The following is a 15,627-nucleotide window of genomic DNA, read 5'->3' as shown; positions in this document are numbered from 1 at the left end:
GATCTGGGCCTTAGATGTTCTTGTTGCTACTGGGATGTCACTGCTTCTAGGCTCTCTCAGAGAACAGAGTGTAAAATATATGTGTGTATAGTAACCTAGGCACACACACATATTTTTCTATAACCAATAAAATGTGAGTTCTTATTGATGTCTCCAACTTTAATACATTACCACATGGATCACTGTAGCCTCCTCCTTTGCTTATCTGTGAATTTCCACTCCAATAGTGAGAAATCTCTCTTTCTACCTACTGCTATTCATTTACCTAATTGTTCAGTTCCAGTGTACACGTATAGCAGTATCAGAATTAACTACTATACCACGGAAACAGCTTTATCAACTGGAGTACAGTGCTTATGTGCAGTTCCGTTTGCCTTTAGTTTTATAGATTCTGTTTATTTCCCAAGTTACTTAGGTCAGCATCTTTTCCCCCACCCCTTTCAGTGAGATTGCTTGATGCATTGTAATACAGTGAGATTCTTTTGTTAAATTCTACATTCCATCCTAAATTATTCCTACTGAAAGAGGGATGTTGAAGTTTCCAAATATAATAGTGGACTGGTTTATTTCTTTTTGCTGGTCCCCATGTATATTTCCTTTTTCATTGAAAGCATTTTCCCCAAGCACAAAATGAAAGTGGATTTCATTGACTTCTAAGTGACCAATACATGGTACTAGATTTATCTTTTGTAAGCTCTGTTAGTTGAGGAATTTTAATTTCACAATTGATGGGAATGGTTCATTTTCAAAACAGACTTGCAAATTTGTCAAGAGGGAGAATATTGTTCCTTAATGATAAAGTGGGAAACTGGGGCATCTAAAAGTTAGTTATTTAAAGGGTCTAGATGTCTAGATGTCGGTCCAATTACTCTGTCTCCATCATGTTTTGCTGAATAACAAGAGACACCTCTATTTCTGAAGAAGTTGATCTGAATTTACCCTAAATTAGAAATTTTAATTAGTGTTGGCATAATGGAGTTTATGGGGTACTTGATTCTCTACAATTAATGTTCTGTCATTTAGCACAAGAAAACTTCAAGGATTTTGGCATGATAGGGAAATGAAAATTTTTATTTAAATTCAGAATTATCTTTCTTAAAGAGAACTTGTGGAGTCAGAACATTACTGAATTGAAGTGGAACAAGATAAATGATACTTGATTTATCTGTATAGTGCCTACCGGTCTGCCGTGAACAATGAGAACATTTATGACTAATAGCAGATTTAGTGCTTGTATCACACTGGCATTGGATTAAAGTGCTAACAATTTAAAATTGCCTTTTTGTAAACTTGTGCCTTGAAAATAAAACATATTTTTTTAAAGTTAAAAAAAAAGGGGGGGGGGCAGGAGCGAGCGGATCAGCCTCCAGGAACTGGCTGTGGAATCTGTCAGAAGCGCGCCAAGGCCCAAGGCGGGAAGCCAAGCTCCCTACCTGCCGGCGCGCGCCCGGGCCAGCCGCGCACGCGCACGCCTTCCTTTGGGCGCCCGGCCTCGGCGGCTCGCGGGTACGCTGATCGCGCAGAGATGGGATCCCCGGGTCCTGCTTGGGGCGCTGTGCCGCGGGGAAGCTTCCGCGGAGCGCGTGGAGACGCTGCGCTTTCTTCTGCAGCGACTCGAGGACCAGGAGGCGAGCGGGGGCGGCGGCGCGCGAGGTCCGCGGCCAGGTACCTGGTGCCGCTGCTGCGGAGCCTGCGCGTGCGCCCCGCACTCCGGCTCCCCGGCCCACCAGCGCCGGCGCCTGCTGAGGGCGGCGGGCGCGGCCCTGCGCTCGTGCGCCCGCCTCGCCGGGGGCCCGCAGGAGGCGCTGCGCGACTTAGTCGCCGTGGGGCTGGCGCCCGGCCTCGAGGGGGCCTCCGAGGCGGCTGTGGAGGTGCTGGCGGCCGTGGGGCCCTGCCTGCGGCCCCGCGAAGACGCGGCGCTGCTGGAGCGGGTGGCGCAGGCCGCCCTCGGCCTGGCGTTGGGCGGGGACGAGGCGGGGCCGGCCGAGGAGGCGGCGGCGCTGGTGGCCCGGCGGCTGCTGCCGGCCCTGGGCCAGTGCGGCGGGGCGGCGCTGCGGGCCGTGGGGGGCGGGCTGGTCGCGCCCGGGGCGCCCTCAGGGTTGGGCCTCGTGGGGCCGCAGCTGCTGGTGCTCAGCGCCCTGGCCGAGAAGCTGCTGCCCGAGCCCGGCGCGGAGCTCTTCTGTAGGACCGTGCAGGCCGGGCTGGCCCAGGCCGAGGACGCCCTGACGCGCAAGCGGGCGCGCTACCTGCTGCAGCGGGCGGTGGAGGTGTCGGCGGAGCTGGGGGCGCAGTGCGCGTGCGCCCCCCAGGAAGGAACTGGTACTTGCCCCTCCCCCTCCCCAAAGGGCCCATCCCTGCCTGACTTTCTGGGAGGGAGGTCCTCTGCTTCCGACAGTCAGTTCCAGGGGTCATCTCCGCGATCCATACAGAATTTGGTTATTCTCATGGTACCCAGAGAGTCCGAAAAACCTGGGGAACCTCATCTCAACGTTGTTCTTTAAAGTGATAACAAATCACTGCAGCCAAGAGCAGTCTGCATTTCCTCACCTTTCTGACCCACAGCAGTGACATACTGCATCCACGCAGTAATTCAGGAAGGGGACTGAGCCCCTGCAGGATTTTACAGACCAAATTTTTACTATATCGTGGTAGGTCCGTTCTAATGAAGGGTTAGAGCCCATCAGAGGGGTAGGAAAACTATTTGCAAGTACTGATCAATGAATTGACTCTTGACTGTTAGGAGGATTTTGTCCTGGAAACCATCACACTCTTGAAATTTCCCTTGGTAGTTCTCTAAACAGTGTTTGTTCAGCATATGTGCCTTAAGTAGACATTTTGAGGGTATTTTTGCAATTCATTTAAAAGAAAAGAATGAAGTTTTAATTTTTTTCTAACATTTTGATCCTGTGTATGAGTAAATTCCTACCGCTTTATTGCCGAACAAGAGCAGATGAAATAGCAAGGCCCTTCAGTTTGGTTTCTTCGCTGAAATATGTGAAAGTCATCTTAAGTTCATTTTGAGCTGTCAAAATCCAAAGTGGATTGAGTGATTCAAAACTGCCTCAGTAGATGCAAATTTTCTAGTCTTTCACCTGTAGCTATGTAATTATTTATACTGGTAAAGGATTTTTGCTTGGTTGAAGTTGTGAGATTAGATTTTTATGTAAGTTAAAACATGAGATAGTAGTATTTTAATAGACCATAAGTTGGTAATCATCTAATGAGAGTTGTCACTGGAAAACATTTTTAAAATTACCAGAGTTAAACTTGCATTTATTTTAAAGAGTCAATCATTCTACACATTTAAAGATAATGGTCTTTCCATGCTTGCCCCTCCCCCCTAGTTTCCTTCCTTTCAGAGAGATCAACCACTTTTACTCTTTTAGCTGATTATTTTGGTATTTGCCCTCTATCTTGAATAATCTAGTTATATCATAAAATCCTTTGTCATACTTCTCATTTTGGTTAAGTGTGGGTTCAACATTTAGAAAATTATGACCAAGAAAATACTGTTCACAGGTGATGTATATAGTAAACTATGATGATTTTTTTCCTTCCTGCAGGTTTTTCCTAGATTTGTGTCATTTTAAAATTTGTTTGGTTATCTCCATCCTTATCACTAATTCAGCCCCAAATTCTTAGTTGTCTAAATCTTTCCTGTACAAAGTCAGATCATCCGGCATTATAAACTTTCCCAAAGAAGTCTCTCCTGGTGTCCTCTTACAAGCTCAGCCTGGTGCACAGCTGACATTCTTAGATCTGCCTTCACCATCATCCAGGGGATTCCCTTTACCTGAGTCCTGTGTTGGAGCTCTTGTTTCCTGGAGTTCATCTCTTCTTTTTTGGTTTACTTATCTGTTTTGGTGTAGTTCATTTTCCAGTAGTTTCCTGAGATAAAATTTTTTAAGACGTTGCTTATCTGATAATTTTGTCAAAGGATCCTTAATTTCTGATGTTTTTATTTCTCTCCTTTCCACCTGACAATTTTTAAAAATAGTTTTCATCTCCTGAAAGTCCCCATCTGTTCGTGCATGTTGTCTTTCTTTTCTGCTAGATTCTTTAACATACTAATTATCATTATGATTATGTACAAGTTCTATACCTGGACCATTGCTAAGCCAGGTTTTGTTTTCTATTTTATCTCTTGGCATTGGGACCACTTGACTGTTTAAAACTTGTCAAAATTTTATTTTATTTCTTAACTGCTTTTTTTTTTGAACGACCATCACATCCTGCCCTTTGGAATTCACAACACCTGGTTGCACTGCAACCTCAGCTCTCTGATGGGCACCCCCAAAAGCTTATGCTTCTGTAGATTATCCAGCCTTTTCTCTTCGTTGGTATGGCAGTCCTGTTCTCATGTGGCTTTTTATGTCCCAAGTGGGAGCCAAGACCAAGCATGTCTAGAGCCTTTGTTTTGCTCTCACATTTGATCATTTGATCGAAGGTTTGATTGGAGTAGAGGTCTAGCTTGGAAAACATTGCTGTTCAAGATTTTAAAGGCGTTGATCTGTTGTCTTAGAAGCTAGAGCTTCCGTTGTTACTGGGTAGAAGTCTGGAACCATCCTGAATCATGTTTGTTTAGATGTGATGTTTTCTCCATGGAAGATCGTGGAGGCTGTGTCCCCGGGGTCCTGCAGTCCCAGTTTTGGCATGGGCCTGTTTACATCCTTGTGCTGGGCACTTGGTGGGCCTCTTCCATCTGGAAATCATGTCCTTTGGTTCTGGGAACTTTTCCCAAGTGACTTTGCTTTCCTTCCTCCCTGTTCACTTTCTGTTCTCTTTTTGAATATTGGACTGCCTGGACTGGTCTGCAAGGCATCTTTTCTCTCTGACTTTCTATGGTTTTGTCTTTTTGCTCCACTTCCTGGGTGATTGCCTCAACTTTATTTCCAGTCCTTTATTTGAGTTTCTTGTTTTTGCTATCAGTTTGTGTTCTCATGAGATCTTTTTCATTTTTGGATTCTCCTCTTTTTAATAGTATCTTGTTCTTATATCATAACTAACACTGTTTTATCTCCCCTTAAAATACTAGTGAAAGTTTTTTTCTTGTTTAGGTTTTCTTTTTCCTGCGTAGTTTTGTTTTTTCTGGATTTCCTTGTTTGTTTGTTTTAGTCTCAATCTTTGGAGGCTTCTCTGGATGTCTGGTGACCCTTAGATACTTGCTCACATTTAAGAACGTAGAACCAAAAGTCATGTTTAAAGCTCCCCATTGTTAGAGAATGCAATGTTTGGTAATAGTGGCGTAATTTTTAGAACTACTGTCATTTAGAAACTTAATGAAGTTTCCTACTTTAGGAACTAAATCCTGGAACTAATTTTTTAAACCACATTAGGCCCAAGTCTGTGTTGGTGGTCTGAGAAGGAAAAAGATGAGCTTCTAAAGTTTTGGGAAAACTATATTTTAATTATGGAAACTCTTGAAGGAAATCAGGTAAGTGTTTTCCTATATTAAGAATCCTATGTAGATACAGGTTTTTTATTTTCTTTTCTTCAAACATTCTGTAAAATTAAAAAAGACAAAAAGACCAGCTTGGATATAGCATAATAGAATATAAGTGTACTTTGTTTCCTGGCATAGATACAATTTAAAATTGAATATAAGCTCAGGAAATTAAAGAATACTTTCAGTTGACTTTAATTATCATTCAGAGAATTTGTTGTATTCGATCTTCCTGACATTTACTTAAGTGTTTGTTAATTTTTAGTTTCTTGATGTTATGAGTAATCTCCAAAGAAATACACACTTAGGAAAATAATACTTAAAGTCAGAGGTAAATTGTTATTAATTAATTAATAGCCCTTTGATTTTGTTTTTCCTTTGCTTTGCTTTTTAGTTTTTTGTTTTGTTTTTTTGTTTCTTTTTGTCTTTGCATACCTGATCCTGAGGATGGAAACTTGAAAAATCATTTTCAGTTGACTTTGAGTTCATTTTTTTAGCATCATGGAGTTTTTTCATTGAGAGGAATCTCTTAAGATTACCTAATGCAGTGCAGTGGTTCTCAAACTGTAACAGTCCTTAAAGTCTCCCAGGTGGCTTAAGTATAAATTGCTGGATCTGGTACCCCAAGTTTCTGATTCAGTAGGTCTGGGACGGGACCTGAGAACTTGAATATTTTACGTGTTCCCAGGGGAAGCCCTGGTGTAGGGGTTCCCAGTCTGTAAGCTGAAGGCCACTCTGGGGCCAGCCGTCTATGGAGTCATTGTCAGGTGTCAGTCCAAATGCACACTGAGCACTGTGTGGACTGGAATAAGAAATTACTCTCATGTGCTAAATATATATGCAGATGCTTGGATGAGGAGTAGAGAAAGCATTGCTAAAGTCGTAGAGAATTTTACGGTTTTCCTTAATCCGTAGATCTGTTAAGATCTCACTGTTCAGAAATTCCGATTTACCTTTAGTTGGAAGGACATATAAATTAGCCTCTGGCATCTACAGCGCAGTCTAAAAATAAGGAGCACTGAACTCTGAACTGGCTTTGCTTCTAAATGTGTGACCGTGAATGACTTGAGTGACTTAAGTGTTTCAGTATTTTTTCCTCCTTGTGGTACAGTGGTATTATCAGCCCTGCCTGTTTCCCGGGACCATTGAGGACTACATGATGTCCTTTATGCTCAGGCCATATTTGTGACATGACTGTAACTGTGTTCTGGGTCATATTTGTTAGTTTTGCCATACTCTGTCTTACAGACCTGAATTTATACAGTTGAAAAACTGGGCAATCAGGCACTTTCTGCATATTTTTTATGCATAGTGGGGAGGTGGGGGGGGTGGGAAACAGACGGGCTACTGTTACATAAATAGATGAAAAATTATTTTGAGTTTTTAAAGGTGAGTTTTCATTTCTTACGGCTTTTTGCTTTTGTTTTCAGATACATGTTATAAAGCCAGTTTTATCAAAGCTAAACAATCTGTTTGAATATGCAGTGTCAGAGGAAAATGGTAATACTTTCATTTTGATTTTTTCTAGCATTTCCAGTTTTCCCCCTTGATTTTATAACTAATCCCGTTCATTGTGGAGAATGTTGTATGAATATATGAATTTGCCGCCACCAAGAGCCAGCTGTTGACATTCCAGATACATACCTTGTGGGTTGATTGTAGTATTTCTTTCTCACTCAGCGGAGTATCCAAATGCATTTACCTATATCCTTAAATAGTCCTTGAGAATTTAATACCAAGTGGCTGCAGAGTTTTCTATAATTTAGAGGTATGGTAATTTAATAAGCTTTTGATTATGAAAAATTTCAGACATTTATAGAAAACGAGTTGATATGATGAACCCTCATCACCCAGCTTCCACAGTGAGCGGCTTGTGGCTAGCCTCTGCCTTACACGTAACCTGTCTCGAATGATTCTGAGGCACATTCCTAGACAGCACATCATTTCATCTGAAATTATTTCAGTATATAGCCTTAAGGGATAAGGACTCTTTGGTAATGTTTTAATGATGGTATATTATGCATTTTTAATTTTATATTTTAACTGCTTTCCATTCTTATTCTCTCATTGTTTGAGTTGCTTTCTTGGGGTTTCAGTTACTGCTCTGTAGGTTGGACTTCTTAGGAAGAGAAAATTCCAAGGTATTGTTTTAAATTTGGTTTTAGGTCCTTAATCAGTATAGTATTATGTGAGCATTATAGGAGAAATAAAATGAAGCCCAGAGAGCTTCATAAAATTATTTTATGAAATTAAGTTTAGGTCAGTGGAACAGCTAAATGCAGGCTAACGGTGTCTTGTATTCACATGAATGATAAAGTGCTTCATTACCGTGTTTACACATGAGATTAACCTAGGTAAGTGAGTTGTAGGGCCTGCTTTAGGTAATTACAGCTTTAACGGTTTGAGCCCATTAGGGACTGAGCTTTACTAGCTGATTGCTGTGCTTGTTTTCTGATACACTGGGATTTTTCTCAGACCGTAAGAATCTACAGCCCCACCTGGGGCTAGAATTTAATTCAATCCTGTTGTGACTTCACTTATACATTTACTATTAAAACGATTCTCTTATTACCATGTTTTGCCCTCAACTCTTGGCAAACCAAATCAAATAGCAGTGACAGATTTTGAAAAATTAACCATTGCCAAAGAACTGAACAGGCACCTTGCTGTAAATTACACACACACAAATGGATTGATTTATTTATAGAATACGAGAGCTGGAGAAAACTTGCTATATTTTCAAAAACAGAATTAAAGAATATTTCACAATAATTAAAGTATCTCTAAAGTGCATATTGATTTCATTTTTTGTTCCTTACTCATTTATGTATTTGTTTAATAGATATTTACTTTAGTGTCCAGAACATCCTAAGCACTGGGCTAAAGTCGTGAGACAGACGTGCTGTTCTGCACTTGATTTGTTTTCCATGAACCAATAGTTTTGATCATAAGTCCCATACAAGGGGCTGAAATGGACTGTCCAGGGAGCGAGGCCACGCCCTGGAGAGGGCAGGCAGGAAGGGCCTGCCTGAGGAATGATGTGGAAGTTGAGGAGGGGGCTCTGGGTGCAGGACCCCTGAGACAGGACCAGGGGAGCAGACCAGGGAGGCACAGGATAGTGGTGTGGGGTGGGAGGTGTAAGGCTGGGACAATTGTCAGGGTCAGTTCCTGCCTTGTTCTGATTCTGTTACAGGTTTTGAGAAGCCACTCAAGGGTGTTCAGCAAAGGAGAGTGTCAGGTCTGTGTATGAGAAACAAATGGAAGTAAGGTGAGAGAAAAGTGGACTGAAACCACCCCAGATCTAAGGTTCCAGCCCCCATGTGTGGGGTAACATTTAATTCTTGTACCCTGTAGCTGCCGTAGCATTTGCTTGCAGTCTTTCTAAATAAAATGATCTGAAAATGGAATACTGAGGTTATTTTGGTTCCTCAGTAATTAGACACTCTTGGATGTGATTAAAAAGAAACTCAAGTTTGTAGCGGTGTGGGGAAATTAACATTTGTGCATGTGATTGTTTATGAATATATCGTCCACTGTGGAAGTAAACAGAGTGAGAAGCAAATGTCAGTGCTGCATGTTTATTTCCACAGGATGCTGGCTCTTCCACCCATCCTGGCACCTGTGTATTTATAAAAGAATGTTTGAAAGTGGAAACAAAATCCTGACCAAAGAAGGCGTTACCCATTTTTTGGAGCTGTATGAAACAAGGGTTCTCCCATTTTCACCAGAATTTTCTGAGGTAATGACAGTCTTTCCATTCCTGTGTTGCCTCTGTCAAAGGATGAAAGGCGAAGCCATACATTGTAGCATACGAGATCTTCACAAATAAATACTAGGGGTCTAACATTACAAGTAACATTTTACAGATTTGTGTACATCAAATCCTGTTTCTCTAAACTCAGCTATCGTGCTTGGAAAGACTTCCTGTAATGTAGTTTGTCGACAGGCTGCCGGCCTCATGACCAGTGTGAAAAAGCAGCTGTTCGGTGTCAGTGTTCTGAGCAGAAGTCAGCAGCATGAAGACTGCGCCAGAAGCTTGTCGGCGGTCCTGTTCCACGGTCCTGAGTCTCTGAAGTCTTGCTGCCTGTCTAGTGATGCCGCTCCCCCAGTTCTGAGTCAGTGAATTGTTATCCACTGTATTGAGCATACGTGGCCTTTTGAGCTGTGTTATTAGCGTCTACACTTCCATTTGTCAGAAAGCACCCAAAGCAAAGCAATTGTGACGATCACAGATGTGCTTTCACGTTTTATATTATGGTGCCTGTGAGTCATTCGTTCACTGACTTGGGGATGGTAATTGAGCCCCCCTTTAGAGGGAGCCTGAGTAAACTTCCCTCATTGTCCCACTGCGTGGATAGTGCTGGACTAGGCACCGTTCCCTCCATTCCCCACCTCTTGCTCTCCTGTGAGCTTGCCTTTGTCTAGTGATATTTTTGAGGATAGACTTCCACATTTTCCACCATGTGTTTCTCCTTTGGATTCCTTCCTTCCTTCTTAATGTGTATTGTCTTCTCAGTGTTCCGTAGGTTTTTATCAGGTGGGGAAATTCAGTATTTTGTCATTCTGGTGGAATTTAGGTGTCCTCCAAGGCTGTCGTAAACTAACCTCCAGCAGAAGAGATGAGCTTTGCTTATAACGGCTCTTCTGTAGGCTGTGTAGGATGTGCAGGTGGGGCAGGCTGACTTTTCAAAATTATAGTTACAACTCAACACCAAATACTGTTTTCCTTTTTTTTTTTTTATTAGTTTATCATCAGACCGTTGATGGACGCACTTTCAGAGAGCTCTCCGTATTGCAGGTAAACACGCATTGTTACCAAGCAGCTGTGCAGTGATATGCACTTCATAGACAAGGGTAACATGAGTATGACAGGGACCAGGCTGTTTAATGTGTTTGGTGCATAAGTACACGTTGCCTCACAGACATCCAGCTCTTTCCTACCATGTCATCCCTTCTGCATTTGTTGCTCCTTTTGCCTTTCTTTTAGTTATACGTCAGGATGTTCCTCTTTTTCTTTTCTCTCCTACTTGGAGCCCTTCCATTCCTGGGCTTCCGGAAAGGGCATCTCACAGAGCTTCCTTTCCCTCACTCCTGCCTGGTTTCCGCCCTCCTGAAAATCATAGTGGTTTTGGCTGACCAACGCTTAACACTTTATTTTCTCCTCCTTCTTTTGATTTCAACTCATAGAAAAGTTGTGAGAATAATATAAAGATGCTCATTTACCTTTTACCCACTTCCCTACCTGATAATGTTTTATCACATTTGTTTAATCATCACCTCTCTCCCTCTGTGTGTGTATGTGGTATGTGTGTACATCTGTTTCTTAGTTCTGTCCCCGAGCAGACGTACTCATATGTATCTCAGTGTCTGTCCATCGTTCATCCATCCATGTTAAAAACCATCCGTTAATGCACCCACTTCCAGAGCAGCACCAACGGCCCATTCTAACTTCCCCTTTTCCATATCTGATGGGGCGGCCATTCTACGGAACACAGCATTTGTTTCCCACCTTTACCCTTTGTCAAGGTTGATAATGAGAAGAGCTATTCTGTAGCTTGCTAGAGCTTGGAAGTTTACAGTCTGGGGATGAGTTTGCTGATCCCGTTGCCCGTAGCACAGTGAGTGAGAGGATAGTAGTCAGCGCCCCTTAGAAGTTGCGGGCCTGGTGTCTGTGGTGGTGCCAGGCACCTGGTAGACCCTGGTCCACGTGAACAGTGAAATGGAAGCTTGGCTGTTACCATGTTCCCCGTGTCATGAGTGAGGTGTTAGGCCACCAGAAGGGAGGGCAAGTGAGACGTCTACTTACACTTTTTACTTTGTAGTTTTTTCAGTCAACAATTTCCAGTGAATATCGTAAGCATATGCAGTTCTGTGCTAGGCACTTTGGGAGATATAAAATACGGGTAATACCCTTCCAGGAGCTCCCAAGGATTTCCTAAAAATCGTTCTATAGTGATGATCTGAGGAAGCAGTCAGATTTTCATTAACTACATGGCTTCAAGGTCCTTAAGATACCACACAGTAGCAGAGAATGCACAATAAAGCACCACCCCTTTGTTATCTCAAAATAGTATAATTATAGTGATTAGATCCATGGTAGGGAAGAAATAGCCTATGAGAATGATCTAATATTATTGTTTGCAGATACTGGAGGCCAGTTACCCTTGGTATTTATCCTGGTTTTTTTTGTTGTTGTTGTTTCTGTTTTTTTCTTCTTTTTTTTTCTTTTTAACATCTACAACAGAAGAACGGCTTCCAACAGTAAAAAAAAAAAAAAGTATCTTTTACCTTAACTTAAAAAAAAATATATATATATATAGCTGCATGGTTATCAGAAACTCTACAATATAGAAGAATACTTATCTTACTAAAAGGAATGAAATTGAAATAATGCTGATTCTTTTTACAACAGCCTTTTTAAGATACAATTCACATACCACAAAATTTATTCTTTTAAATTGTTCAATTCAGTGGTTTTTAGTATAATTACAAAGTTGTACACCCATCACCACTAATTCCAGAGTATTTTCATCATCTAGAGAAGGAAACTCTGTGCCCATAAACAGTCAGAACTCATTTTCCATGTCCCCAGCTGCTGTCAGCTAATTTATTTTCTGTCTGTATTCTAAATTTTTCATATAAAAAGATTTGTGTATTTGCATAGTCCAAACATTTCATATAAAAGGAATCATATAATATGTGGCCCTTTGTTTTATGTCCATCTTCTTTCACATAGTATAATGTGTTTAAGATTCATCTGTGCTGTAACGTGTCCATATTTCATTCCTTTTTGTGGCTGAATAATATTCCACTGCAGAGATACTTCACATTCTATTTATCCACTCATTGGTTGGTAGATGTTTGAATTGTTTCCACTTTTAACTGTTATGAATAACTACTTTGAATGTTCACTGAACAAGTTTTTATATGAACACAATCTTTCACTTCTCTTAGTTATATACCTAGGAGTGGAATTGTTGGATCGTATCATAACTGTGTTTAGTTTTTAGAGAAGCTGCCTGTTTTCCACAGTAGCTGCCCCGTTTTGCATTCCCACCTGGCAGTAGATGAGTTTAGTTTCTCCACGTCCTTGTGAACAGTGGTTACTGTCTGTCCTTTGGATTAGAGCTGTCCTAGTGGGTGAGCAGTTACATCATTATGGGTTTGATTTGCATTTCCCCACATGATATCTGATGGTGTTGAGCATCCTTTCATGTGCTTATTGGCAACAGTGATTCCTTAAAACTTTTTCCTTTAGGTAGTTTCCTGTTAAAGTTTATTCAGAGGATGACAAGACAAGTAGACATTGGTGTGCTGTCCCCATTCTGCTTCTGTCTAAGGCTTTGGCAAACATCCCAAGATGTAAAGCCCTGGGTATAGAAGGCCTTCTCATCCTCAGGTAATTTACTCTGTGTGTATATATATATACATATATAAAGCTATGGTAAAATATATAAAACTAATATATAGTGTATACTAATATATGCTAATTTAAACATATCAATATAAATGTATTTATATATTCATATAAATTTAATCTATTTAAACAATAATTTAAATATATTAAATACTAATTTAAATATATTGAATTTATATAAATATATACTGTTGAATTTTCACCACTTAAAAATAAGGCCAGTAAGTTGTTTTTATTACCTTGGTATGTAGGAAACTAGAGATAAAATATCCAATATATATGAATTGTCAGGCTGGCCCTGAGCAGGCATTCGGGACCCTGGACTCCAGGAGGGCTCCCTCCAAGCCCCCCTCCTCTGCTTGGGGGACTCAATTCAAGCTACTCATAATAAAGTTATTTCAAAAAAAGCTACTGGTTGTATTGGAATTAAGTTTATAACATCATTTTTTTCTTTTCTCAAACAAAAATAAATAAAATCAGAAATCTACAATTATAAATGTAAGTGTTCCAAACAAATACAAATCAATACAAATAAGTCTATGGGCTGATTTTTCCTGTGTATGTCTGGACAAAGACATTATTTCAACTTGAAGATATAGGTAATGAATTTTAAATATTTTCAAGTCAGATACTGAAGGTGGGGGAGGGCAGAGGATACAGGGAAGAATGTGCATGAGAACATTTATGTCCAGTTCTAGTAACTTAATTACTCAATGCTCTGTTCATATTAAGTCATGTGGCAAGTGGAATGATGTCTACCCAAGAAAGGAACGGGAACAGAAGGCATCATGGGGCACGATGGCATCAAGAAGAGCTGCTCACAGTCAGAAGAGGCACAAGCTGACTAGGCTGGTAAACCAACTACATGTCACTGAGCTTGGAAAGCCAGGGAGCTCCCTGAGGAGCTGGAGATAGCGTGGCAACAATATACATACCAAACACAGTGGATGCTCTTATAAAATGCTAAAATGAGATTCAGTTGTCTTATTAAAATGTCTGAGCCATGACACATTATTTCTCAATCTTTCCAAACACAGTGGATGCTCTTATAAAATGCTAAAATGAGATTCAGTTGTCTTATTAAAATGTCTGAGCCATGACACATTATTTCTCAATCTTTCCTTAGAAATAAAAATTAAGACTGGAAGCAAAAATAGTGACAGAGCCAGAAGATGGGTGACTTGGGGCTGACAGCTTATCTGTCTTTATCAAACTAATTACACTCTTTATTCTATTTTCCTTATTATAAATAGCCAATGTTTTTGAGATATTTATTATATGGAAAGTATTGGGATAAGTTCTTTATATATATCATCTAATTCTCTAAGTCTTCTTTAAAAATGTTGCTTCTGAAAAAAAAAGTGTACAGGCTATTTGAATCTTCTGAAATGAATTACCTAAATTGATCACTCAAAAGGGATCATTATTAGGGTACATTTATCAAGGTAGATATTAATTTAAAGTAATTGTATCCAAAATAACCTCCTATTTGACTCCTATTTAGTCAAATCAATGTATATTTATACCCATCTCATTCCATAAAGGGACATGAGGCAGTTTTATTCTACACCTTGTTGATATGGAATGCTGCCTTCATGCTAGATCCTTCCTAGAAATAGAATTTAAATTCCAGATCACAAGATTTCCTTCCTTGTGTCACAAAACATCTTATTTTTATGAAAAAAAAATTTGGAAAAGCAAAAAATAAAAGGCATAATTTGTTCTGAATTTTGTCAGTTTTTAAAAGATCACTCAGAGTTTGACAGCCTTGTCAACAGCCATTCAAGCTGATCTCATTTTACAAGAACAGTAACATGTAATGAGACTATTTCATGACCTAAAGTTTCATTTCCCCACCTTTACTGTAAGCCCCTCTGAGGCACACGCCATACTTCTGTTACTAACAGGGCAGCAGGCCTGCATTTCTTGAAGTGAGTTCCTCCGAGTACAGCACCTACCAGACACACTGTGGGAAAAGTGCCCTGTGGTCAAGTGAGCTGGGAACTGCTGCCGCCCTTTGTCCAGAGGGCCCTGGAAATGCCTTCAAGCTTATCTTAGCCCAGCAGTTCTCATACTCATTTAGCCATGAAGTCCCCCATTTCTAGGGCACCAAATTGTAACAGCCTATGGACAAACTTGAGAAATGTGGTGCTGGGTACATATAACAGGTGCTAGTTGAGGGAACAGACCATTCAGAAAAGTTCTTCTTATCCCAATATAAAGTATAAACCCTCGGGGCTAAGATCATCACCTTCTTAACCCTCTGAGGCACTCAGAAATTGCTAAGATGCTCCTTCAATAAGTGATCATTGCTCGAGAAGACAGACATGCAGGAGGAAATAGCTCTCATCGCTGCTGCCTACCCATCCTTTTCAAATCCATTTCCCAGTGGCTGTTAGTTCTCCCTTTTTAGCTCTGAGTCTTGTGAGTTAGAAATGTGAGCATTTTCATGACCTCATGTAACTATAGCAAGAAAGCATGTAGATATGAAAAGTAAATGAGGTAACATTCCAAAGTGCAGCACCAACCAAAGTAAACATAAATCCCCTGTTAATGAGCTCACCATGACACTTGTTTATAAAATCATTTGTGAACTATAAAATCCTGCTTTTCAAGACTGAACTGATTAAGTGTTAAATATTTTCCAGATAGCCCTGAAATGTCCAGCACTACATCTGAAGCAGGGGTTGGAAAACAGGGAGAGAGAGAGGAATTTCATAAGCAAATCAAGATAACTGGCAAAATTTTGAGGTATGATAAATATTAT

At 40.6% G+C, this 15,627-nt stretch overlaps 1 protein-coding gene and 1 pseudogene across 1 annotated transcript; both read left to right on the top strand.

Annotated features, from left to right (window-relative positions):
* Positions 1-15,627, top strand: part of LOC116667318 — a 434,058-nt pseudogene that overhangs the window by 280,045 nt on the left and 138,386 nt on the right.
* On the top strand, positions 973-13,927 carry LOC106730810 (probable methyltransferase TARBP1). The gene is made up of 9 exons (XM_032490542.1): positions 973-986; positions 1,337-2,319; positions 5,337-5,434; positions 6,874-6,943; positions 9,034-9,182; positions 9,390-9,558; positions 10,189-10,241; positions 12,706-12,842; positions 13,593-13,927. The coding sequence occupies exons 1-9, from the start codon at positions 973-975 to the stop codon at positions 13,702-13,704; spliced, it is 1,785 nt and encodes a 594-aa protein (XP_032346433.1). The 3' UTR covers positions 13,705-13,927.

The sequence above is a fragment of the Camelus ferus genome, chromosome 11 (genome assembly GCF_009834535.1).
Source record: "Camelus ferus isolate YT-003-E chromosome 11, BCGSAC_Cfer_1.0, whole genome shotgun sequence".
In the NCBI taxonomy this organism is placed as follows: domain Eukaryota; kingdom Metazoa; phylum Chordata; class Mammalia; order Artiodactyla; family Camelidae; genus Camelus; species Camelus ferus.
This window is presented reverse-complemented; position numbering and strand designations above follow the sequence as displayed.

Bases quoted from the DNA above. Each gene is read 5' to 3' on its own strand.
- LOC106730810 (XM_032490542.1), top strand. The intron at 6,944-9,033 runs GTAATACTTTCA...TTATTTCCACAG, and splicing joins TGCAGTGTCAGAGGAAAATG to GATGCTGGCTCTTCCACCCA. The intron at 10,242-12,705 runs GTAAACACGCAT...TCCTTTAGGTAG, and splicing joins GAGAGCTCTCCGTATTGCAG to TTTCCTGTTAAAGTTTATTC.